The sequence below is a fragment of the Embiotoca jacksoni genome, unplaced genomic scaffold (genome assembly GCF_022577435.1).
Source record: "Embiotoca jacksoni isolate LCO1_2020_lvr unplaced genomic scaffold, fEmbJac1.0.p SCAF_1, whole genome shotgun sequence".
NCBI lineage: Eukaryota > Metazoa > Chordata > Actinopteri > Embiotocidae > Embiotoca > Embiotoca jacksoni.
In genome coordinates, this window is record NW_027185229.1 from 16233333 (window position 1) to 16260357 (window position 27025).

Genomic DNA, 27025 nt, shown 5'->3' on the forward strand with positions numbered 1-27025 from the left:
GGACTAATTACTGCTGAAAATTCTCTGAAATCAGGTCCTCATGAAAGAATAATGACCATCACCCAGATAATGCCAACTTCCAGTGACACAATAGGTAAGTCATGCATTTAAACAACGACCCATTACATTATTGCTTTTCAATTACTGTGTTTGTCATTTTCAATTTATTCATGTAATCTGATGTTAATGCTGAATGACTAAGCTAAATCTTAAAAGCAAAATGTGGTGACTCTGGAATTGTTGGATGGGACTAATTACTGCTGCACCTCATCTGAATTCAGTTCTTTGTGAAATAGCTGTGTAAGAGAGCGCACAAATAACTGATATATCCTAAATATTTACTTATTTCTGGTCATTTACAACGTACAACTGACAGACTCAAATCGTCGTCTTTTAACGACAAAATTTTTGAACTAGAGTCCACCATGACCCAGACGACACTAAGTCCATGTGAGACCACAGGTAGCACATGCACTGAAACTAAAATCTATGACATTATTGTTTATCAATCACTGGGTTTGTTATTTTTGAGACATTATTCTTTAAAATCACCTGGTCTTGATGTCAGGACACCACAGTTAGTTACCACTGTCAGTTCACTCACTACTTCCTATACATCAGTGAAATCAGCATCAGGTGACACAATTACTTACTTTACTGATGAGTCACACTGATATGTCAAAACATTTTAAAACAAGTGTCTGGCTTATTTTGTGTCTACAGGTAGTTCGACCTCTGCTTTGCTTCCTGTGACCACGCTGAATCCAACTTCACGTTAGTAAAATGTCTTTATACACACACCACATATTGTAAATAGTTGGCTACTAAACTAAATTCATCATTTAGTGCCCAGTTTTGCTATCTGTAGACCATTTGACATCCTCGGCAAAATGTTCACCTCAGCCAGTACCCTGGTTATCTCAGAAATGGAGGATTATATGGTAGATGTCCCTGTGACAGCACTCGTCCTTGTCATTTTCAATGTATTCACGTAATGTGATGTTAATGCTGACTGACTTTGAGACTGCTAAGGTGAGAAAGCTAAGTGAACACCATTTAAAATTTAAACTGTTCTTAATAAAATTTAAAAAAAGACCCAAATTGACTTTTTATTTGATAACTTAATTTACAAAGATTTACAAAAGATGGAGTCTATATACAACATTTTTCCAAACCATTTAAATTTTTACAACCAATACAAACGTCTTTCGGAGCTCCAGCCGCAGTTCAGTTGAAAATTCACTTCCTCAATAAAACCAACATTTTTCATCAGGACTATCATATTGAAGGAACTCTTAAGCATTTGAAATAATGTGTCTTCACCTCTGAATTTTCAGCTCTTCATTTAGTGAAACTGACAGTGAATTCATCAGTGATCACAGAGACAGACTCAGTTACATTGAGCTGTCAGGCTCCATCTTATGTTTCCGTGGTTCGGTGTTATTTCTACATTGTGAACAGAAAAACGTTTGAAACGTTCTCCTGTCTGACGACACTGACAGGAACTCAGCTGTTGTTGATGTCACATCAGACTTTACCTGCTAAAGTTGAACTGAAATGTTTTTACACTGTAACGTATGGAGATACAAATTCTCCATCTCCACACAGTGGCATATCCTCCATCAACATACGTAGTGAGTGTACTTTTCTCATGCTTGGACTTGTTATCAGATGGTGTGCAAGATAACTAACGTTAAAATGTCACTGGTGAGATGAGGTGTTAGGTGTGAAATTGTTGCTACACAGTTAACATGTACTGTACTTTGTTGCAGACCGGCTCATTATATTTAATGACTTTTTATTAATCTTCATGTAGGTCAAAAACCACAGATGACTGTTCACTATGATGGAGACGGAGTTCTCTTGATTTGCTCTCTGCCTGGATCTGTGAAACATGATACAACATGTAACCTGTACTTTGGAGAAGGAAGTCGTCCAGTTGAAACAACAACTATCTGGAAAAGGATCTCCAAGAAACAGTGGTTCTGCCTGTTCACTGTCACACTTGAGGATTTTCAGAGATTTCTACATTCAGTTCAACAAAAGGAGGTCAGCTGTGATTACAGTTTGGAAAGTGAACCCAACTCTTTGTCTCCTCGTAGTGATGGATACAGTTTAACTGGTGAGTCAAAGATGATGATTGACTTTACAAAATATGTGATACAACACTTCTTTGATGTTAATGAAAATGACTAAAATAACTGCTACTAAATGGGCAAATTAATGACTCACAGTCTGCATTGACATTTGAATCAGACTTCATTTGCATATCAGTTGAAATCTTTGTTAGACTCTATGACATCAGAATTTAAATGTCTGTTCAGTTTATTTTGTTTCAGAATCTGGGTCTATTTAAGAAAGGATCAAGTTAACACAACAATATTTCTGGTTCTAAGAACAGCGATGGCCAAAAGGAGGTTGTGGTTGGAGTAGATTGAGCAGACAGTACAACAGCACTGTCATGCTGCCGACATCTTTGTTTTGGTTTGAATTACCACCAAGATTACAGCCATGCTAGCAGCTCCTTGTACTTAGGCAGAGTCAAGATTGGATCTGTCAGCATGCAAACATTTTCAGCATCCTAGTTTCGTATGTTATCATATTCTAAGCTAATTAACAGAATGTGCAGCTGCAGTTGACAAGAATATTATTAGTTCATGAATATCTTTCCAACAAACACTTGGATCACAGTTGTGGGTCGACTATCAAGTTCAATTGCCACAAAAATGTTCATGGCATTGCTAAAAAAAACATCTAAATCTGTTTAAGTATTTGCACAAATGACAATATTAGCACAAATGTCAATTTATTTGCACGCAAATTAATTTCATTGATATCCTTTAACTGTAGATATTTTTGAAAGAGAATCAATCATGACCAGAACAAAGTCAGCATCAACCATGAGCACAGGTAGGACATGGCGTACATCGAAACAGCAACTTATCGCACATGACTTCTATAAAGGATTTTAAAAGTTTTTTGTGCATTTCTGCTGCAGAGTCGACTGTTCGCACGCCCACTGTTTGCAGTCCGACCACTTCTGTGAAACCAGAATCAGGTAACAGTCAAATTTTTCATGAGTAAATCACAAATGATGCATTCAAGACCATAAAACATATAACAAGTCACACATTGCTCTTCTTCAGGCACTGTGCTTCAGGACATATCATTTGATATAAGATGATGGCTGCAACATTAAAATGCCACGTATCGCCTTTGATTTGAGAAGGTTTGCATCAATATAACAGTTAGAGATAAAGCCATTTAACACAGACTCTCCAATTTGCAAGTGTTCCAAAGTAACATGACACTTCATGTTTTTTTGGGCAGCTGGGTCTTGTTTCATTGATAGTTTAGGAACAACAGAGGATTTGGCTCAAAGTTGAGTGACAATTTTATAGGTGAGATTCTTATGACCCTTTCGAAAACGCGAGGATGTATTGCTGTGAATGTTTTTAATGTTTCTGGCTATTACAGTAGATCATACATTCAAGCCTGGCACTGATGCTGGCTTGTTGCCTGAACATCCCAAAATCCAGCAACAGGGGAGCAAAAAGCTGCATGCTAATATTATTTTTAGTAAAGAATTATTTTTGTCAACTGTTTCCTGGGCATTTTATTTTATATATTGTTTTATTATTTGGCATGTTCTTTATCACATTTTTTTGAGCAACATGTTATTTTTTGCAGAATGCTAAGAACCAAAATTGAACAATTTTACTGTTAAAAGTTGTCACCCTAGTGGATAATGGACAAATACAGAATGTTTCTGTTGGTTTGAACAGTATTTCTTGCTCTTCAGTGTCACAGTATAGCATGCTCCTCCTTAACCTGAATTTAATGATTCATTCTTTTTGAAAGTTTATTTAAACATTAAATTCATATCAGTGTCAGTCATCAGTTTTTTTTTTTATTATTTGGTGGTGTTAATATTTTGTGTTAATAATAAAACTTGTTTGTGGCCTTCAAACAGAAGCATCGGTGTGGAAGTCTGCAGTAGCTGTGGCTGGTTTCGTGACACTTGTTGTCATCTTACTGGTACTGGCACGTTTCATCAAAATGGGAACTGGTGAGAACTATGTCAATTTACATATCAAGTAAAGCTATTTTTCAATATGCACATACATATTACATTTATATTACTGAAATGATTTTGAATTAACAAGATTTAAATGTTTCTTAGTGTCCACAGCATCCAGAGGTTTATTGTCAGTTTGAGCATGGCTTGGGTTGCAGTGATCACAGTGATGCAGTGGTTATCACTGTGGCCTTACAGCATAAGGTGCTGGGCTTAGAACCTGCTGGTCTTTCTGTATTCTGTACCTTTCTGTGTTGGTTTTCTAGAGGCGCTTCAGCTTCCTCCTTAAGTCCAAAGACATGCATGTTAGATTGATAGATGATTCTGCATTGGTTGTGGGTGTGAATGTGAGCATGAATGGTTGTCTGTCTTGGCTCTGTGATGGACTGGCGACCTGTCCAGCGTGTACACCGCCTTTTTCCAAAAGTCAGCTGGGCGAGCCTCCAGCCCACGCATGACCCTGTACAGGATAAAGCAGGTGATGGGTGAATGGAATATGTCAAGAAATTTTCCATTTATGGTTATAAAGTTGGTTTCCTTCAAAAGGGTCTGCTGTTATAAGAAGCTCTCACTGAATCCGAGCTTGTCAGTTTATTATGTCTCTGCTGTGCACCTCTGTTAACATGATTGAATATTACTGGTCACACAGCTGTTAATGAGCCAGTGATTGTAAAGCAAATTTAATGCCATTCAGCCAACATGAGCATGACTTCCATGCTCTGCCTGACACTTTTCTCTCACTACTTGTTTTTGTCCAGAAAGTTGTACCATGGATATTCCTTTTGCATTTGCTCATTAAAAATATATTGAGTTGTATTTTGTTTTTTATTTTAGCCGACAGGACTGATGTGGTAAGTTTAAACAACAGCAGAGTGGTGTCAACACTTTTGCTTTTAACAGGTTTTTCTTCACACCATCATTATTCTTTCTTCAATAAGACTACATTCTTACTGTCTCCTCTAACTAACATATTCATAAAATATTTGCAGGCTTGTTTTGATGAAACCCTCAGTATCGTCACCTATGAGTGCAACATTGGTAAGCTGCGTTTGTATTTCTGAAGGAAAAGGTTCAATAAATCACTTTATAATGACAAAGTCACGACAACTAATACGAATATTTGTCTTCTCACCAAAGTGTGGGGGAATTTTGTTGTTGTTGTTTACAATTGTTACATTATCAGAGTTGTCAGTCAGAAAGTAAGATTTTTATGAAATATGTTTCTATCATAGAAGGAAGAAATTTCCTTTTCATATCAAACAGTTAAACAGAGCTTGGCTAATGTTGTGATATTACGACACATCTTGACACAAGAGATTGTTGTGCACCTCCTGTAGATGAGAAAATGTTAGGACAACGACCGTTAATTAGCCACACGGTGGAGCAAGTTCTACTAAAAAGAAAAGTGTTTGAGTAGACATACTTGTACATGTCATTAAAGGTATTATCATAAAATATGTTAATTTAACCTCAATTGTGGGGAGTTCATTCATGTCTGATTTTCTCTCTCATAGACTGACAACAGTTGGATCTACCCTGAGAGATACATTGCATCACGCTCCAAAGTCATTTGGAAATACAAGTGTTGTTTTTCTTGCAGCTTATTCACTCTGCTTAGTCATGTGCTGATTAATTGATTATTCATTTATCTCCTTATCATATGTTACAATGTTTTAAATAGTAAAACTTCAAACAACTGATAAAACTGTCATTATTTTCAAAAGTTAAACTTCAGTTTCATCATTAGTTTCATGCTGTACTTAACACAAATACATGTTTCTAATAAAGTGCTTTACAGAAACGGAGTGATCCATGCATGTGCTTTAAATTTACGTAATTTAACACACTTATACAGAATAACTACTAATAAATAACTACAAAACAACATTTAATCCACAATAATTTAATGAAAAGAGAAAACTATTACAGAGACTGGAAGAAAAACACAGTCTGAACAGAATAATCTCGAGGTAAAAATTATGGTTGAATGGTCAGTGCTACATTTTTTAAATAGTTTATGAACATGCAATGTGTGTGTGTGTGTGTGTGTACACAATGGTGAGAACCTGAAACAGCTAATATATCTTAAACCTACCGTATCTTTGTTCAGAGGTTAACCTCCACATTTCCATTCGTTCTAAATAAACCACATTTCCAACAACTGAACTTTGACCACGTTTCTGTAGCTTGTTTGGGTGATTCAGTTCTGACACTTTCTGTGGTTTTCCTGTGAACAAGTTCTGCAAAATGAATCTTTAGTACATCAACGTCCAAGTAGCCAGACACTCAAGTATCTTCTTTGGAAGGTTCTCGATGTCTTCGTGTTGAGCTTCATCATGGCTGGACGCCTGTTGATTGTCATCCTCATGTGTAAGTTAAACTTGTTGTATATATTTGTTTGCTTTTACACATAAATGCACGTTTACACTTGCAAACGTTATGTGACTGCATGAAGCAAAAACTAGTTTCCACACTGAGACAAAGTACATCTTGATCTTTGAGTTTGATCATTTTTAATGAGCTATTATCTCATGTATTTATTTTGTTATCATATTTTCATTCCAACAGGTTATTTTCATCAGCTTCAAGTCCAAGGTCAGTGAATAATCTAATACATTTCAGCTGTCCTTCCATACTGTTATCTCTGGTGTATTAGCTTATAATATGCTAGTAATTGACTACTTTTACACTTACATTTTTCTTCACTTCCTCAATAAAATCCAAATTTTTCATCAGGAGTATCATATTAAAGGAACTATTAAGCATTTGAAATAATGTGTCTTCACCTCTGAATTTTCAGCTCTTCATTTAGTGAAACTGACAGTGAATTCATCAGTGATCAGAGAGACAGACTCAGTTACATTGAGCTGTCAGGCTCCATCTTCTGTTTCCGTGGATCGGTGTTATTTCTACATTGTGAACGGAAAAACATTTGAAACGTTCTCCTGTCTGACGACACTGACAGGAACTCAGCTGTTGTTGATGTCACATCAGACTTTACCTGCTAAAGTTGAACTGAAATGTTTTTACACTGTAAAGTATGGAGATACGAATTCTCCATCTCCACACAGTGGCATATCCTCCATCAACATACGTAGTGAGTGTACTTTTCTCATGCTTGGACTTGTTATCAGATGGTGTGCTAGATATCTAATGTTAAAATGTCACTGGTGAGATGAGGTGTTAGGTGTGAAATTGTTGCTACACAGCTAACATGTACTGTATTTTGTTGCAGACCGGCTCATTATATTTAATGACTTTTTATTAATCTTCATGTAGGTCTAAAACCACAGATGAGTGTTCACCATGATGGAGACGGAGTTCTCGTGACTTGCTCTCTGCCTGGATCTGTGAAACATGATACAACATGTAACCTGTACTTTGGAGAAGGAAGTCGTCCAGTTGACACAACAACCATAAGGAAGAAAAGGAACTCCAAGCAACAGTGGTTCTGCCTGTTCACTGTCACACTTGAGGATTTTCTGAGATTTCTACATTCAGTTCAACAAAAGGAGGTCAGCTGTGATTACAGTTTGGAAAGTGAACCCAACTCTTTGTCTCCTCGTAGTGATGGATACAGTTTAACTGGTGAGTCAAAGATGCTGATTGACTTTACAAAATATGTGATACAACACTTCTTTGATGTTAATGAAAATGACTAAAATAACTGCTACTAAATGGGCAAATTAATGAATCACAGTCTGCATTGACATTTGAACCAGACTTCATTTGTATATCAGTTGAAATCTTTATTAGACTCTATGACATCAGAATTAAGATGTCTGTTCAGTTTATTTTGTTTCAGACTCTGGGTCTGTTTAAGAAAGGATCAAGTTAACAGAACAATATTTCTGGTTCTAAGAACAGCGATGGCCAAAAGGAGGTTGTGGTTGGAGTAGATTGAGCAGACAGTACAACAGCACTGGCATGCTGCCTACATCTTTGTTTTGGTTTGAATTACCACCAAGATTACAGCCATGCAAGCAGCTCCTTGTACTTAGGCAGAGTCAAGATTGGATCTGTCAGCATGCAAACATTTTCAGCATCCTAGTTTCGTATGTTATCATATTACAAGCTAATTAGCAGAACGTGCAGCTGCAGTTGACAAGAATATTATTAGTTATTGAATATCTCTCCAAAATTTTACAAAAATTCAACAAACACTTGGATCACAGTTGTGGGTCGACTATCAAGTTCAATTGTTACAGAAATGTTCATGGCATTGCTAAAAAACGTCTAAATCTGTTTAAGTATTTGCACAAATGACAATATTAGCACAAATGTCAATTTATTTGCACGCAAATTAATTTCATTGATATCCTTTACCTGTAGATATTTTGGAAAGAGAATCAATCATGACCAGAACAAAGTCAGCATCAACCATGAGCACAGGTAGGACATGGCGTATATTTTCACGCACTTTTAAAGCCCTAAACGGTGGGCACTGCGTCTCAAAAGGATGTCCTCCCACACAGATATTACTATATATTGATGTAAACTGAATGTGCTGACGTACAGAGCCTGAAGAGCGAAAAATGTCTTGAGATTTACCTCATATTGCTGCCTGTTCAAGTGATGCACAAACACACCATCTCTCACAGTTATTCACACGAGAAACTTAGAAGTCTAATCTATCTTTTATGAACAGAGTCACACAGATTGACGCCTTTCTGGACATTTACTACAACCACAGGTAGGACATACTAAATATTTAAAGAATATCAAGAACTTTATAAAAAGTACTTACCGTGATTTATAATAGGTCATACTATTAGCTGGCCTCATGCTTCCACTCCTGTATTTCCTGTTAAAAAAAAAAAAAAAAAAAAAAAAAAAAAAATCCGGTTATGTTTATATTTATATAATGTATACGTGACTGTCACTGGGTCAAAATAACTTAAAAAAAAAAGTTTTTTTTTTGAAGCATTTTATACCTTTATTACATAGAGAAAAGAAGAAGATGATAGCAAATGAGCAAGAAAGATTATCTCAGAAACTTAAAAATATTTTTGACATATGTTCTATTTTGATGTTTAATCTCAGTCCAACAACTGATATGACCTCTGCTGTCAAACAAACTGAGAATAACAATTTTATAGGTGAGATTCTTCTGACCCTATCAAAAACGCTGAGATGTATTGCTGTGAATGTTTTTAATGTGTCTGGCTATTACTGTAGATCATACATTCAAGCCTGGCACTGATGCTGGCTTGTTGCCTGAACATCCCAAAAATCCAGCAACAGGTGAGCAAAAAGCTGCATGCTAATATTATTTTTAGCAAAGAATTATTTTTGTCAACTGTTTCCTGGGAATTTTATTTTATATATTGTTTTATTATTTGGCATGTTCTTTATCACGTTTTTTTTTAGAAACATGTTATTTTTTGCAAAATGTGAAGAACCAAAATTATACAATTTTACTGTTAAAAGTTGTCACCCGAGTGGATAATGGACAAATACAGAATGTTTTTGTGTGTTTGAACAGTATTTCTTGCTCTTCAGTGTCACAGTAAAGCATGCTCCTCCTTAACCTGAACTTAATGATTCATTATTTTTGAAAGTTTATTTAAACATTAAATTCATATCAGTGTCAGTCATCAGTTGTTTTTTTTAATTTATTTGGTGGTCCATGCACTGGAAAAAGTACTGTGGGAGCAAACAATCATACTGCTTTTATATTAATAGTAAAATTGTTTGTGGCCTTCAAACAGAAGTATCGGTGTGGAAGTCTGCAGTAGCTGTGGCTGGTTTCGTGACACTTGGTGTCATCTTACTGGTACTGGCATGTTTCATCAAAAGGAGAACTGGTGAGAACTATGTCAATTTACATATCAAGTAAAGCTATTTTTCAATATGCACATACATATTACGTTTATATTACTGAAATTGAGATTTTCTTCAGTTTATTCAGTTTTACTAGATTTGTTTTGATTTTGAATTAACAAGGTTTAAATGTTTCTTAGTGTCCACAGCATCCAGAAGTTTATTGTCAGTTTGAGCATGGCTTGGGTTGCAGTGATCACAGTGATGCAGTGGTTATCACTGTGGCCTTACAGCATAAGGTGCTGGGCTTAGAACCTGCTGGTCTTTCTGTATTCTGTACCTTTCTGTGTGGGTTTTCTAGAGGCGCTTCAGCTTCCTCCTACAGTCCAAAGACATGCATGTTAGATTGATAGATGATTCTGCATTGGTTGTGGGTGTGAATGTGAGCATGAATGGTTGTCTGTCTTGGCCCTGTGATGGACTGGCAACCTGTCCAGGGTGGACACCACCTTTTTCCAAAAGTCAGCTGGGATAGCCTCCAGCCCACGCATGACCCTGTACAGGATAAAGCAGGTGATGGGTGAATGGAATATGTCAAGGAATTTTCCATGTATGGTTATAAAGTTGGTTTCCTACAAAAGGGTCTGCTGTTTTAAGAAGCTCTAACTGAATCCGAGCTTGTCAGTTTATTAAGTCTCTGCTGTGCACCTCTGTTAACATGATTGAATATTACTGGTCACACAGCTGTTAATGAGCCAGTGATTGTAAAGCAAATTTAATGCCATTCAGCCAACATGAGCATGACTTCCTTGCTCTGCCTGACACTTCTGTCTCGCTATTTCTTTTTGTCCAGAAAGTTGTACCATGGATATTCCTTTTACATTCGCTCATTAAAAATATATTGAGTTGTGTTTTGTTTTTTGTTTTAGCCGACAGGACTGATATGGTAAGTTTAAACAACAGCAGAGTGGTGTCACCACATTTGCTTCTAACAGGTTTTTCTTCACACCATCATTATTCTTTCTTCAATAAGACTACATTCTTACTGTCTCCTCTGTCTAACATTGATAAAATATTTGCAGGCTTGTTTTGATGAAACCTGCAGTATCGTCACCTATGAGTGCAACATTGGTAAGCTGCGTTTTTATTTCTGAAGGAAACGGTTCAATAAATCACTATAATGACAAAGTCATGATAACTAATAATAATATTTGTCTTCTCACCAAAGTGTGGGGGAATTTTGTTGTTGTTGTTTGCAAATGTTACATTACCAGAGTTGTCAGTCAGAAAGTAAGATTTTCATGAAATATGTTTCTATCATAGAAGGAAGACATTTCCTTTTTATGTCAAACAGTTAAACAGAGCTTGGCTAATGTTGTGATATTACGACACGTCTTGACATGAGATTGTTGTGCACCTCCTGTAGATGAGCAACTGTTAGGACAACGACCGTTAATTAGCCACAAGGTGGAGCAAGTTCTACTAAAAAGAAAAGTGTTTGAGTAGACATACTTGTACATGTCATTAAAGGTATTATCATAAAATATGTTAATTTAACCTCAATTGTGGGAAGTTCATTCATGTCTGATTTTCTCTCTCATAGACTGACAACAGTTGGATCAACCCTGAGAGATACATTGCATCACGCTCCAAAGTCATTTGGAAATACAAGTGTTGTTTTTCTTGCAGCTTATTCACTCTGCTTAGTCATGTGCTGATTAATTGATTATTCATTTATCTCCTTATCATATGTTACAATGTTTTAAATAGTAAAACTTCAAACACAACTGATAAAACTGTCATTATTTTCAAAAGTTAAACTTCAGTTTCATCATTAGTTTCATGCTGTACTTAACACAAATACATGTTTCTAATAAAGTGCTTTACAGAAACGGAGTGATCCATGCATGTGCTTTAAATTTACGTAATTTAACACACTTATACAGAATAACTACTAATAAATTACTACAAAACAACATTTAATCCACAATAATTTAATGAAAAGAGAAAACTATTACAGAGACTGGAAGAAAAACACAGACTGAACAGAATAATCTCGAGGTAAAAATTATGGTTGAATGGTCAGTACTACATTTTTTAAATAGTTTATGAACATGCAATGTGTGTGTGTGTGTGTGTGTGTGTGTGTACACAATGGTGAGAACCTGAAACAGCTAATATATCTTAAACCTACCGTATCTTTGTTCAGAGGTTAACCTCCACATTTACATTCGTTCTAAATAAACCACATTTCCAACAACTGAACTTTGACCACGTTTCTGTAGCTTGTTTGGGTGATTCAGTTCTGACACTTTCTGTGGTTTTCCTGTGAACAAGTTCTGCAAAATGAATCTTTAGTACATCAACGTCCAAGTAGCCAGACACTCAAGTATCTTCTTTGGAGGGTTCTCGATGTCTTTGTGTTGAGCTTCATCATGGCTGGACGCCTGTTGATTGTCATCCTCATGTGTAATTTAAACTTCTTGTATATATTTGTTTGCTTTTACACATGAATGCACGTTTACACTTGCAAACGTTATGTGACTGCATGAAGCAAAAACTAGTTTCCACACTGAGACAAAGTACATCTTGATCTTTGAGTTTGATCATTTTTAATGAGCTATTATCTCATGTATTTATTTTGTTATCATATTTTCATTTCAACAGGTTATTTTCATGAGCTTCAAGTCCAAGGTCAGTGAATAATCTTAATACATTTCAGCTGTCCTTCTATACTGTTATCACTGTTGTATTAGCTTATAATATGCTAGTAATTGACTACTTTTACACTTACATTTTTCTTCACTTCCTCAATAAAATCCAAAATTTTTCATCAGGAGTATCATATTAAAGGAACTATTAAGCATTTGAAATAATGTGTCTTCACCTCTGAATTTTCAGCTCTTCATTTAGTGAAACTGACAGTGAATTCATCAGTGATCACAGAGACAGACTCAGTTACATTGAGCTGTCAGGCTCCATCTTCTGTTTCTGTGGATCGGTGTTATTTCTACATTGTGAACAGAAAAACGTTTGAAACGTTCTCCTGTCTGACGACACTGACAGGAACTCGGCTGTTGTTGATGTCACATCAGACTTTACCTGCTAAAGTTGAACTGAAATGTTTTTATACTGTAACGTATGGAGATACAAATTCTCCATCTCCACATAGTGACATATCCTCCATCAACATATGAAGTGAGTATACTTTTCTCATGCTTGGACTTGTGATCAGATGGTGTGCTAGATATCTAATGTTAAAATGTCACTAGTGAGATGAGGTGTTAGGTGTTAAATTGTTGCTACACAGCTAACATGTACTGTATTTTGTTGCAGACCGGCTCATTATATTTAATGACTTTTTATTCATCTTCATGTAGGTCTAAAACCACAGATGAGTGTTCACCATGATGAATACGGAGTTCTCTTGACTTGCTCTCTGCCTGGATCTGTGAAACATGATACAACATGTAACCTGTACTTTGGAGAAGGAAGTCGTCCAGTTGACACAACAACCATAAAGAAGAAAATGAACTCCAAGAAACAGTGGTTCTGCCTGTTCACTGTCACACTTGAGGATTTTCAGAGATTTCTACATTCAGTTCAACAAAAGGAGGTCAGCTGTGATTACAGTTTGGAAAGTGAACCCAACTCTTTGTCTCCTCGTAGTGATAGATACAGTTTAACTGGTGAGTCAAAGATGCTGATTGACTTTACAAAATATGTGATACAACACTTCTTTGACGTTAATGAAAATGACTAAAATAACTGCTACTAAATGGGCAAATTAATGAATCACAGTCTGCATTGACATTTGAACCAGACTTCATTTGCATATCAGTTGAAATCTTTATTAGACTCTATGACATCAGAATTAAGATGTCTGTTCAGTTTATTTTGTTTCAGACTCTGGGTCTCTTTAAGAAAGGATCAAGTTAACAGAACAATATTTCTGGTTCTAAGAACAGCGATGGCCAAAATGAGGTTGTGGTTGGAGTAGATTGAGCAGACGGTACAACAGCACTGTCATGCTGCCCACATCTTTGTTTTGGTTTGAATTGCCACCAAGATTACAGCCATGCTAGCAGCTCCTTGTACTTAGTCAGAGTCAAGATTGGATCTGTCAGCATGCAAACATTTTCAGCATCCTAGTTTCGTATGTTATCATATCACAAGCTAATTAGCAGAACGTGCAGCTGCAGTTCATAAAAATATTATTAGTTCTTGAATATCTCTCCAAAATTTTACAAAACTCCAACAAACACTTGGATCACAGTTGTGGGTCGACTATCAAGTTCAATTGCCACAGAAATGTTCATGGCATTGCTAAAAAACTTCTAAATCTGTTTAAGTATTTGCACAAATGACAATATTAGCACAAATGTCAATTTATTTGCATGCAAATTAATTTCATTGATATCCTTTACCTGTAGATATTTTGGAAAGAGAATCAATCATGACCAGAACAAAGTCAGCATCAACCATGAGCACAGGTAGGACATGGCGTATATTTTCACGTACTTTTAAAGCCCTAAACGGTGGGCACTGCGTCTCAAAAGGATGTCCTCCCACACAGATATTACTATATATTGATGTAAACTGAATGTGCTGACATACAGAGCTAAAAGAGCAAAAAATAATTAAAAATGTCTTGAGATTTATCTCATATTGCTGCCTGTTCAAGTGATGCACAAACACACCATCTCTCACAGTTATTCACACGAGAAACTTAAAAGTCTAATCTATCTTTTATGAACAGAGTCACACAGATTGACGCCTTTCTGGACATTTACTACAACCACAGGTAGGACATACCAAATATTTAAAGAATATGAAGAACTTTACAAAAATTACTGACCATGATTTATAATAGGTCATACTATTAGCTGGCCTCATGCTTCCACTCCTGTATTTCCTGTAAAAAAAAAAATCAGGTTATGTATATATTTATATAATGTTTACTTGAGTGTCACTTGGTCAAAATGACTTTTTAAAAATTGTTTTTTGTAGCATTTTATACCTTTATTACACAGAGAAAGGAAGAAGATGATAGCAAATGAGCAAGAAAGATTATCTCAGAAACTTATGAATATTTTTGACATAGTTTCTATTTTGATGTTTATATCATATTTGTTTGTCTTTAAGGATCAGTTACTGCTAATCTCAGTCCAACAACTGATATGACCTCTGCTGTCAAACAAACTGAGAATGACAATTTTATAGGTGAGATTCTTCTGACCCTATCGAAAACGCTAAGATGTATTGCTGTGAATGTTTTTAATGTTTCTGGCTATTACTGTAGATCAGACATTCAAGTCTGGCACTGATGCTGGCTTGTTGCCTGAACATCCCAAAAATCCAGGAACAGGTGAGCAAAAAGCTGCATGCTAATATTATTTTTAGCAAAGAATTATTTTTGTCAACTGTTTCCTGGGAATTTTATTTAATATATTGTTTTTTTACTTGGCATGTTCTTTATCATGTTTTTTTGAGCAACATATTATTTTTTACAGAATGTGAAGAACCAAAATTGTTGCTTAAAACTATGGCGTACATCTAAACAGCAACTTATCACACATGACGTCTATAAAGGATTTAAAAAGTTTTTTGTGCGTTTCTGCTGCAGAGTCGACTGTTCTCACGCCCACTGTTTGCAGTCCGACCACTTCTGTGAAACCAGAATCAGGTAACAGAATTGCTAATGTTAAATTTTTCATTAGTAAATCACAAATTATGCAGTCAAGACCATACAACATATGACAAGTCACACATTGCTCTTCCTTAGACACTGTGCATCAGGACATATCATTTGATATAAGATGATGTCTTCAACATTAAAATGCCACGTGTCGCCTTTGATTTGAGAAGGTTTGCATCAATATAACTGTTAGAGACAAAGCCATTTAACACAGACTCTCCAATTTGCAAGTGTTCCAAAGTAACATGACACTTCATGTTTTTTTGGGCAGCTGGGTCTTGTTTCATTGATAGTTTAGGAACAACAGAGGATTTGGCTCAAAGTTAAGTGAAAGTTTACAGTTGCTTTTATATTGAGGTGAAGTTGTGTGTCAGTACAAGGAGTAAAGAACTGACCAAGTAGAGACATTTCAAAGTTAGCTGGTTTCTACAAATCTGCCACCCAGTTCATTCTGAAAAAATAGGTGTACACAGAAAAACTGGAAAATAACAAATTACCTCTTAGACCAGGAAGAACAAGTTGTAAGGGTGATCAGAAAATAATTAGCACAGTGGAAAAAAAACTCTTCATGACACGTTTTTTTGAACAACATGTTATTTTTTTGCAGAATGTGAAGAACCAAAATTATACAATTTTACTGTTAAAAGTTGTCACCCCAGTGGATAGTTGACAAATACAAAATGTTTCTGTTGGTCTGAACAGTATTTCTTGCTCTTCAGTGTCACAGTAAAACATGCTCCTCTTTAATCTGAATTTAATGATTCATTCTTTTTGAAAGTTTATTTAAACATTAAATTCATATGAGTGTCAGTCATGAGTTTTTTTGTTTGTTATTTGGTGGTCCATGCACTGGAAAAAGTACGGTGGGAGCAAACAATCACACTGCTTTTGTATTAATAGTAAAACTTGTTTGTGGCCTTCAAACAGAAGCATCGGTGTGGAAGTCTGCAGTAGCTGTGGCTGGTTTCGTGACACTTGTTGTCATCTTACTGGTCCTGGCACGTTTCATCAAAAGGAGAACTGGTGAGAACTATATCAATTTACATATCAAGTAAAGCTATTTTTCAATATGCACATACATATTATGTTTATATTACTGAAATTGAGATTTGAGGAAGGTGGTTTCCTGCAAAAGGGTCTGCTGTTTTAAGAAGCTCTCACTGAATCCGAGCTTGTCAGTTTATTATTTCTCTGCTGTGCACCTCTGTTAACATGATTGAATATTACTGGTCACACAGCTGTTAATGAGCCAGTGATTGTAAAGCAAATGTAATGCCATTCAGCCAACATGAGCATGACTTCTGTGCTCTGCCTGAAACTTGTCTTTCGCTATTTGTTTTTGTCCAGAAAGTTGTACTTACAAGAGGTAAGAAATCTTCTTTTTTCTTTTTTTTGTTTAGCAAAAGCTAATTTCCCATTTTTTTTCTGTCATCTTTTATGCAGAAGTTAGCTTTAACGTGTAAAATTGTCTTATTCAGCCACCGCACAGAACCACTTGAAAATGTGTGGTTGCTTGAGTGAAGCAGGACATTAATGAACATCTCATTTACCTTCACCAGCTATTATTACACATTTTTTTCTTTATTTCTGAATAGAACTCATGGCAGCATTACAGCATCACAACGTTCTGTTGCAGATGACGTTGTCTGCATGAGAAATCTTGACCATGGAGAATTGGTAATTAAAACACATTTTTCTGTCAAATGTGTTGTTCACATCTCTCGGAATAATCAAACATTGCATAGCAAAGCTACTCTAAGTAAAACAACGTGTTGAAATATGGTATTCATGAATATGTGGCATCTTACCTCACTTCTTCTGTGGTGTTTTAAGTTACGTGAGGACGAGGGGGCCTACGAGGTGATCACCTCAGTATCTGCTAATGGCTGTTCGACTGGTAAGCTGCTTTTTGCTTTACACCTAACTGAATGTAGACTGATAGAGGATATGAACAGATTTCATACTGTGTACTACGTTGTGTGTACAATAAATATTTGTTCTTAGTTCATCTGCAGGTTTAGCTATTTGTTAGGTGTCTTTTTTAAAGAGATTTATCAAGACAGTAAGTATTGTAGCTATATGTTTTTTTTTTTTAAGCTTTATAGTTTGTATAGTTAATCAGTTTAATAACCAAAACTTTTAGTAACGTTATTTCTTTCCTTACTTTTGCTCCATGAAAAAGAACAAACGCAACATTAAACACAAAAGGGGCTTTTGTTTCCATAATATTGTATTGGCTTGTGATAAAGGCAGTTTTTTTTTAATTAATGAAGACTTATTATAGATTTCTAAATTAGTGAAGCACAATGGCTGTCCAATTCATAACAATCATCAAGTAAATTACAATTTAGATTAGTTGTATTTACAGAAATCCTTCACATCTCCCTTCTATGTCTCTTTGTATTTGATACAGACAACAATATGTGGAAAATGACTGAAAATAAGTTAATTTAGTGTGCGGTTCTCTTTTACCTGCAGGCTCTGAGAAATTGAACAGACAAGAGCCTCAAAGTGAAAATGTAAGTAAGATAAGGAGCACAATAGCTGTAGTTTTTTTGGTGCTATAGATTTAAAAGGCTTTTACAGTTGCAGTCTTTCTTTACTAGTCTGACTTATACCATGTATACTGCACCATCTCAGAGGATCCAGCTGCATCAGCCCTGCAGGATATGGTTTACAGCATCCTGCAGGCACACTGAAACACAAACTTTTTCACAATGTGCAGCCAAGAAAGAAGATAGCCACAAGAGTGCTTTTCAAACAGTGTGTAGTTTCATAACCTGTCTTGTATTTCAAGCTGTATATTGTATTGTGTAATCTAACAGGGAGCAAAATGCTTGTGAGGTCTGGTGTTGAAAGCCTTTGACACAACTGGAATACTTCTTTCCAGTCTTAAAGACACCTGACATGAATGATGCAGTTCTAAACTGCTTTTAATAGGAGTTTCCAGCCATGTGCTATTTTTTGATCATTTTATTTTGAACATGTGGTAAAGATTGACAGTCATAACACCACTGATATTTGCATCTTTTATTGTTAGATTTCTTGTGTTAATACCAAAGGAAACATTTATATTGAACATATGTTGTATATCAACAAATTGTCCCCTGCCTACATAAAATGTTGTTACTCAGTGTATCTGCAAAATGTTTTTTTGTCCAAGTATTGAATGTAAGTTTTCTTACACCATGTGATCCTGGTCATTACGGCATGAATCATGTTTTTTAAGCTTATGTTAGCAATTCCAAGTAGATGGTGATGTAAGATGTCGAGAAACATTGTGATCTCTGGTCTCTGTTGTCAAAGTCCTGTAATTTGAACACTGATCATCTACCAGGACTTCCCTCTTTACTCTGCAGTAAAGATGTCCCACTTCCTTGTCTGGAAAAATGTTTTCACTGCTTGTAAAGAAGATACGTTTCCTACAAACTGTATTCTAAGTTGCAAGTTCATTTAATATCTGTATTTTTTTTCCAGTTGACATGATAAAAAAAAAAGTTCAGCAATCATGGTGACAGTTACATCACCTTCACAGAGTACAGACTGAGTTACATCTTGACCTGTCACATTTAGGTAATTGACTCAACGGAGCTATGTGGTGAGGCCGCAGCAGAGCAGACACCCTATAACCAAACACCTTTAAAAGGTGCATAAAAGCAGCTATCCCCCTGGTGGAGTGCGTATACACCCCAGAGGATATCTGTCAGCTCTTACAGATGTTAGCATGCAAATAATCATTGTAACCCAGGGCATGGGGTGCATGGGGTGCATACTGCAATGTATCACCCCTCCTTTCTTTCTTTTTTTATTTTTGCAAAAAAGCTACTCTGTGAAAAACAACAAGAGAGCAACAGAAATGATGAACAACTTATTTTAAATTAGTTAACGTGCACTGTTGCACGTGTGGTAAAAGTTAAAGTAGGTCTATGTAAAGCGTTTGTTTCCGTGGCCAGTTTGTGTGACTCACTTCTGATCTTGTGGTTTTCCTGAGAACACAATGACACTAAATGAAGATGAAAGTCAAAGTCCGATAGACTACTGTGTTCTGTACATTCACATTATTCAGCTTCATCATGGCTAGACACCTGCTGCTCATCATTCTCTTCTGTGAGTTAAACCTCTTATCAGGTTCTTTCATTGTTGTTGTCGTCTATTACTTAATGTAGGCTATTTAGTTAATATTTTATTATATAGTTTATATAATCATTATTATTATTACACTTTTTGATCAGGCTGGTAGGACCAGTTTGAGTTTCAATTCTAACTTACTAACTGTCCAACAGATTCCTTTCAGGAGATCAACCTACAAGGTCAGTCTCAGTTTATTCTTGTTTTCACTGTATGATCAGTAGCTATAATTTGACTATCTTTGTACAGTATATTCTAATTAATATTTGCTAATCGTGAATATTATTTGACAGATTAAGCTACTAAATCTCTAATGTAACATTCACCTGTAATTTCAGACCTTTCTCAACCTAAAGTGACCGTGAGTCCACCGATGATCACAGAGACAGACTCAGTCACACTGACCTGTCAGACTCCGCCATCTGTTATTGTGTCGCAGTGTGATTTCTACATTGCAAATCAGAAGGCATCCAAAGATGTCTCCTGTGTGCTGACACTAACAGGCACTGAGCTGCTGAAGATGGCACATGTCACTTTACCTGCTGAAGTCGAAGTGAGATGTTTTTACACTGTACAGATTGGAGCTATTAATTCTATGTCAGCAGACAGTGATACAACCACCATCACTGTAAACAGTGAGTAACTAATTATAAATATATCATCAGAAAATGCTTTAAATGGATGAAAATATAGTTATTTCACCAAATACTTACTTACTTTTTCAGACCTTCTTCCACCTCAACTGAGAGTGAATCCACCAGTGATCACAGAGACAGATTCAGTCACATTAAACTGTCAGATTCCATCTTCTGTGTCTGTGACTGGCTGCTACTTTCGCATTTTCAGAGAAAAACCTGCCAAACTCTTCTCTTGTCTAAAGACACTGACAGGAAATGAACTGCTGTCGTTGATGCGTAAAAGCTCACCTGCTAGTGTTGAAGTGACATGTTTTTACCTTTCATCGCATCAATCTCCAGAGAGTAACATGTCCTCCATCACCATACACTGTGAGTAAATATTACTGCTGTGAAGTAATGTAAGGATATCTAACTACAATATCGGTACAAACAACAAAGCAGCTCTTAACATGAGGGTGAGGTGTGAAGAAAATGTTCAGTGTGCATCAGACTTATTCATTTTAAAAAGAAATAGCATCACAGCATTTTCTACTTTGAAGAATATATCATCCATTTACTTTCTCCAACATATGTTTTCATTTTCAGCCCCTCCTCCTGAACTGAGCGTGAATCCACCAGTGATCACAGAGACAGACTCGGTCACACTGACCTGTCAGACTCCTTCATCAGTTCTTGTCGCTGAATGTTTTTTGAACTTCATAAGTACAAAAACTGCCAAAGAAGTCTCTTGTCTGCACACAATGACAGGAACTGAGCTTCTGTCGATGACACATCAGAGTTCACCTGCTGAGGTTGCAGTAACATGTTATTACACTTTAAAGAACAAAGGACAATATCGATCACCACAAAGTAAAGCAATCCACATCAGCATCCAAAGTAAGTGACTACACTGCCATGCTCTTTATTCTTAGGTGCTGAATATATCGTCCATTTACTTTTTCCAACATGTGTTTTCATTTTCAGCCCCTCCTCCTGAACTGACCGTGAATCCACCAGTGATCACAGAGACAGACTCGGTCACACTGACCTGTCAGACTCATTCATCGGTTTCTGTCGCTGAATGTTTTTTGTACTTCACAAGTCCAAAAACTGCCAAAGAAGTCTCTTGTCTGCACACAATGACAGGAACTGAGCTTCTGTCGATGACACATCAGAGTTCACCTGCTGAGGTTGAAGTAACATGTTATCACACTTTAAAGAACAAAGGACAATATCGATCACCACAAAGTAAAGTAATCCACATCAGCATCCAAAGTAAGTAACTACACTGCAATGCTCTTTATTCTTAGGTGCTGACCTCCCCTCCCCCCACCCCCCCCCAAAATAAAGGAAAGGAAAGAAAAACTGTTTTAACAAACTGTTCCCATTAAAACCTCATCTATACCAAGAGGTGACGTACGTTTGACAGTTTGATAATTTGTTGAACTAGCTTTATGTCCAGGTCCTTGCTGTTCTGAGTATTGATAGATTTAACTACACTTTGTATTACACATTACACATTGACCTCAGATGACACAGAAAATGTTAATGCTGAATGACAAAGCTGAATTTTAGATGTAAAATGTGGTGATTATGGTATTGTAGGAAAGGACTAATTACTGCTGAAAACTCTCTGAAATCAGGTCCTCATGAAAGAATAACGACCATCACCCAGATAATGCCAACTTCCAGTGACACAATAGGTAAGTCATGCATTTAAACAACGACCCATTACATTATTGCTTTTCAATTACTGTGTTTGTCATTTTCAATTTATTCATGTAATCTGATGTTTATGCTGAATGACTAAGCTAAATCTTAAAAGCAAAATGTGGTGACTCTGGAATTGTTGGATGGGACTAATTACTGCTGCACCTCATCTGAATTCAGTTCTTTGTGAAATAACTGTGTAAGAGAGCGCACAAATAACTGATGTATCCCAAATATTTACTTATTTCTGGTCATATACAACGTACAACTGACAGACTCAAATCGTTGTCTTTTCATTTCGAAATTTTTGAACTAGAGTCCACCATGACCCAGACGACACCAACTCCATGTGAGACCACAGGTAGGACATTCACTGAAACTAAAATCTATGACATTATGGTTTATCAATCACTGTGTTTGTTACTTTTGAAACATTATTCTTTAAAATCACCTGGTTTTGATGTCAGGACACCACAGTTAGTTACCGCTGTCAGTTCACTCACTACTTCCTTAACATCAGTGAAATCAGCATCAGGTGACACAATTACTTACTTTCCTGATGAGTCACACTGATATATCAAAACATTTTAAAACAAGTGTCTGGCTTATTTTGTGTCTACAGGTAGTTCGACCTCTGCTTTGCTTCCTGTGACCACGCTGAAGCCAACTTCACGTTAGTAAAATGTATTTATACAAACACCACATATTGTAAATAGTTGGCTACTAAACTAAATTTATCATTTAGTGCCCAGTTTTGCTATCTGTAGGCCATTTGACATCCTCGGCAAAATGTTCACCTCAGCCAGTACCCTGGTTATCTCAGAAATGGAGGATTACATGGTAGATGTCCCTGTGACAGCATTCGTCGTGTTGTATTTGTATGTTAATACAATCAATTAACCTACTTTGGAAAATTAAAATATCTAACATGTCCTTAACTAGTACAATAATCTATTACATTTATTACAACCTCCTTTACAAAGTAAATTAGGTTGTAGTAAATGTAGCTTATAGATGGTAGAGATAATGTATGTGTAACAAATTCTCTTTTGTTTTGACTCTGTGGGAAGTGAAACTGACACTCATTTGTGGTGTTGGTTTTTCCAAAACAGAACTGTCGAAGTGGAAGTTGCTTGTTGCCGCGCCTGCTTGTGGAGCAACTGTGGGTATCATTGTACTGGGAGTTGCACTTGTCTGTGCCAAAAGAAGAAGTGGTAAGGACTGTAATGATGCACATGACCCATACAGTTTGAAAGGGATTTTTTTATATGCGTGTACACTATTGGCGTTAAGAATTTAATTATAATCGTTCTCATCAAAACAAGGTCGATATACTCTAATGATTAAAATCAGTATTTCATAATTTTCATCCAATGCACCAAGCAGTGGTAGAGACGAACTAAATACATATACTCAAGTGTTGTACTAAAGTATATTTTCAGAATTTCACTTTAATCTTTCTATTTGATTCTCCTCAATAGTTTTACTTCACTACACTTCAGTGACGATAACAATTTTACACAATTGATGATATAACAGGCTTTTAAAATCCAACACAACAAATGAAACAAATCTGTTTGTCTTCTGATGTCTTACTACCAAGTAGTGATTTTTCCTTTCTAAACCTTTCATATGATATCATGTAGACAAATGTTAAAATGATCCAGTATCTCACATCCAAAAACTGAAAACAGATTTTTGTATCAGAACTTAGTTTTTTCTTTTTTTCCTCTCCCTGTTATCATCTGACGAACCCTCAGATTTATCTGCTGTCCCTGTGTATAAAAATGTATGTAAAGTAGTTAAAACGCACTCCACCTTAAGCAGCTATACCAGTAACATGCTGCGGGAGGAACTAAACCAGTACTTTTACATTATTAGTTTAACTACATTTTGCTGCTATACTTATATACTCCTACTTCAGTAGGATTTTTATTGCAGGACTACAGCTACTATTGGAGCATTTTTGCATTGCTGTATCAACCGTCAACACATATAGTTTCAAACACAATCTTTTAACATACTTTTTTATAATTATGATAGTTATAATATAATGTATAATCAAATGATGGAAAGTATTTCGACAATAGCATCGAGAATATTTTATTGGTTTGTAAATGCAAACACATCAAAAACATCCTCTGAGCACAGTTTATAGAAGTTATAGCCGCTTAAGTTGACAACATGACAACCCTTAAAGGATCATTCAGGCTTGCTGAGCTCAGTGGTTACTGGTTGGCTTTTAAATACTTTTTATTTTTTGCATTTTTTTAGGAAAACGTTTTCACAACAGGTAAGAAATTGTTTTGTTTTTTAATCCTTTTTAGCAAACGTTCTGTTACTCAGTGTGTTACTCTTTTTGATACAGCCTTTTTACTTGAGGGAGCTGTTCAGTGATGTTTGTTCTCCTGTTCAAGCCTGAGCAGAATTTCTGGTGCAGTGCATTGTTTGATTGTTGAGCTGATCCAGATTTTCAAGGGAGTAATCACGTAACTTTCTAAAAGGTTTTTAGGGAATGAAATGTATGTTCTGCAGTTTCAATAACAATGAAACACTGTATATTGATTTTATTTCTTCATTTCCATATAGATCACAGGCCAATGTTACGGGTAATGTACACATTAACATCAGAGTGTTATTCATACATACTGTATTCAGTACTGTTACACTCATTTTCTTGTACATTGAGCTGCGTTTTGACTTCTGTTGTAGGTGACTTTGTGTGCATGATTGATCGTGGACAATCGGTAATCTAAAATAATCAAGTTTCTATACTTTGCAAAGCTCTCCAGAGTGAATTCATGTTTTAAAAGTCATTGATAAATTCCTCTCATTAACTCATTCTCTCCTCTTCTCGAACAAGTTACCTGCCGGTAATGCTGAAATGTACACTGGTGGTGACTGTCCTGCTGGTGAGCTGTTGTTTTCTCTTCAATCTAACAGGAAGAATAAAGCTCTTGTCAAACAAGTTTCCAGATTTATGTAGGCCTATTTTGAAAATAATAGAGGACATCTGCTGTAGTATGACAAGTACCCTTAATTTAATTAGCTTTCATGTCATTTAGTAAGCAAAGCATTAAATGATGTTGTTGCGGTTCCTTAGCTTGGTATTACCTGGCCCAAATTCCCTGGATGAATATATGAGTCTGGCCACGCTCCATTGAGGATTATTTCTCGTCATAGCATCCTAATGAGCGTGGACCTCGGGTTTGTTTTGAAACTATTGAAGCAGCTGTTGACCAATCATCATGGACCACAAACTCTACTGGCACTGCCATTGTTGGAATTACTTCAACACTATCGCATTTAGCCACCCACACTGGTCTCTGATTGGTCAACCATCCAGGGTGGCTGGACGAACCTTCAAATGGGTTTCCAGACAAAAATCACAGTTAAGACTGACGCTGTCAGCTTTCCCACCTTAAAAATGACTCAAAAACAAAAACGACAATACAAAACATTATTTTAGTGTATCAACACTTGACTTAGTGTCAAAAAAGAGCTGTGATTTTTATTTTATATGAACAAACAATGTGATAACAAACTTGATGAAAACTCCTCATCTTAATGTCTGGATCTCTCTTACTTGCAGGGTTTAAGCAACTAAATAGACGGGGGCCTCAAAACGAGGATGTAAATGTAAGTGTCAGTATTAAATATGTTTGCTATATATATAGTAGATGCTTCAGATTTTAAGAGCTTTTACTGCCTTTTTCTTCTCTAGCCTGACATATACCATGTGTACTCCACCATCCTTGAGGAGCCAGCTGCATCCGACCAGAAGGACTTTACGTACAGCACGATACAGACACAGTGTAACACAACATTTTAATACATCAGAAAAAGCACATGAGCATAAATAACTATTATGAATTCCAATCATATGTACAAGGCTGGAACTGAAACACTTTAATTATCTAGATATACTTTTATTATTTTTTAAGGAATGCCACATGGATTACATCTGTATTTAAATTTTACAATGGAAGGTTGAAAGCTGCAGACTGTTTTAGTACCAATTGAAGTTTCTCATAAAGAGATCACTACTTTTCCATACACCATCCACTCCTGGCAACACAAGCATGATCAATGTGTTTATGGTTTATGTTCAGTCAACTCAAACAAAGTTAATGTTGGATTGTGGATGTATTTAAAGTCAACTCTGACTTTCATCATGAAACTGGAGACTTTCCCTTTGGCGAATCTTGATTTAGTCATTTAGCAGCCTCACCAAACATTATATGGGATGCAGCACACAAACCCTGGTCTCTGGTGTCAAACTCCTATGTTTTGTATGCACCTTCATTCACTTGGACACCCTCACTGGGACTTCTGTAAACATTTCACTTTCCCTAGGCTGGAACAAATGTCGTCAGAGTGTTATCCAGGTAACAACTGTGTTTTCTCCAAAATGTGTTTTCTAACATGAGTGGCTCGTAACAACCACAACTTCCTTCCTTTCATTTTTTAAATTTTACATATTGTACATACCTGTTACAGATAATCTTGAAATTAAAAACAGTCATGACTGCTGAAGGCTGCAATGTCTTTTTCTACAGCATGGAAAGTAAAAAGCAAAGTAGATGCTGAGTGTTAAATGGCCAGAAACTATGGCTTGAAATGAATGCCAGAGTTTTTTTGTGTGTGCTGAAGAGGGAATTACCTGTTTTCTTTTTTGTGTGCATTAATATCTGTGATATCATTCTTGATAATACTACCAGGTGGTGCCAAAGTAGGACATATTTGGATGCAACACTAAATGGCTTTGGATTTACTGAAATACAAACAATGATAAACACCAGTGCGGAATAATTCTGGAGAAACATGTTCCAAATCAACTCAGAATAACTATACAGGGATGCAAAATGACTGCAAACAGATGCAAAATGACTAGGAACAACACGGCTGCTTTCAGTTTGGATGTGTTGGTCTTATGTTGGAGGGGTGGGGGGCCTGTGTGTCATAAAATATATCTGGCATCTTTTGTCTCTGATTAGCTCAACAAAAATTTTTAATGTTTGGATTATCTGT

General features: G+C 36.1%; 2 protein-coding genes across 2 annotated transcripts; both read left to right on the forward strand.

Annotated features, from left to right (window-relative positions):
* Nucleotides 1-40: 40 nt before the first annotated feature.
* On the forward strand, nt 41-18897 carry LOC138194263 (uncharacterized). Its single transcript, XM_069142869.1, has 15 exons — nt 41-94; nt 724-774; nt 1817-2122; nt 2851-2910; nt 2999-3058; nt 14601-14645; nt 14987-15064; nt 15144-15209; nt 15468-15527; nt 16467-16562; nt 16887-16905; nt 17135-17216; nt 17373-17436; nt 18018-18058; nt 18146-18897. Exons 1-15 carry the CDS (start codon nt 52-54, stop codon nt 18236-18238), a joined length of 1164 nt encoding a protein of 387 aa, XP_068998970.1. The 5' UTR covers nt 41-51; the 3' UTR covers nt 18239-18897.
* A 715-nt stretch (nt 18898-19612) lies between these two features.
* Nucleotides 19613-26530, forward strand: LOC138193332 (mucin-3B-like). Its single transcript, XM_069141353.1, has 15 exons — nt 19613-19646; nt 19823-19849; nt 20006-20302; nt 20393-20674; nt 20891-21181; nt 21269-21559; nt 21928-21987; nt 22617-22667; nt 23107-23208; nt 24269-24287; nt 24584-24603; nt 24707-24741; nt 24858-24906; nt 25587-25633; nt 25719-26530. The coding sequence occupies exons 1-15, from the start codon at nt 19613-19615 to the stop codon at nt 25824-25826; spliced, it is 1713 nt and encodes a 570-aa protein (XP_068997454.1). The 3' UTR covers nt 25827-26530.
* Nucleotides 26531-27025: the final 495 nt, after the last annotated feature.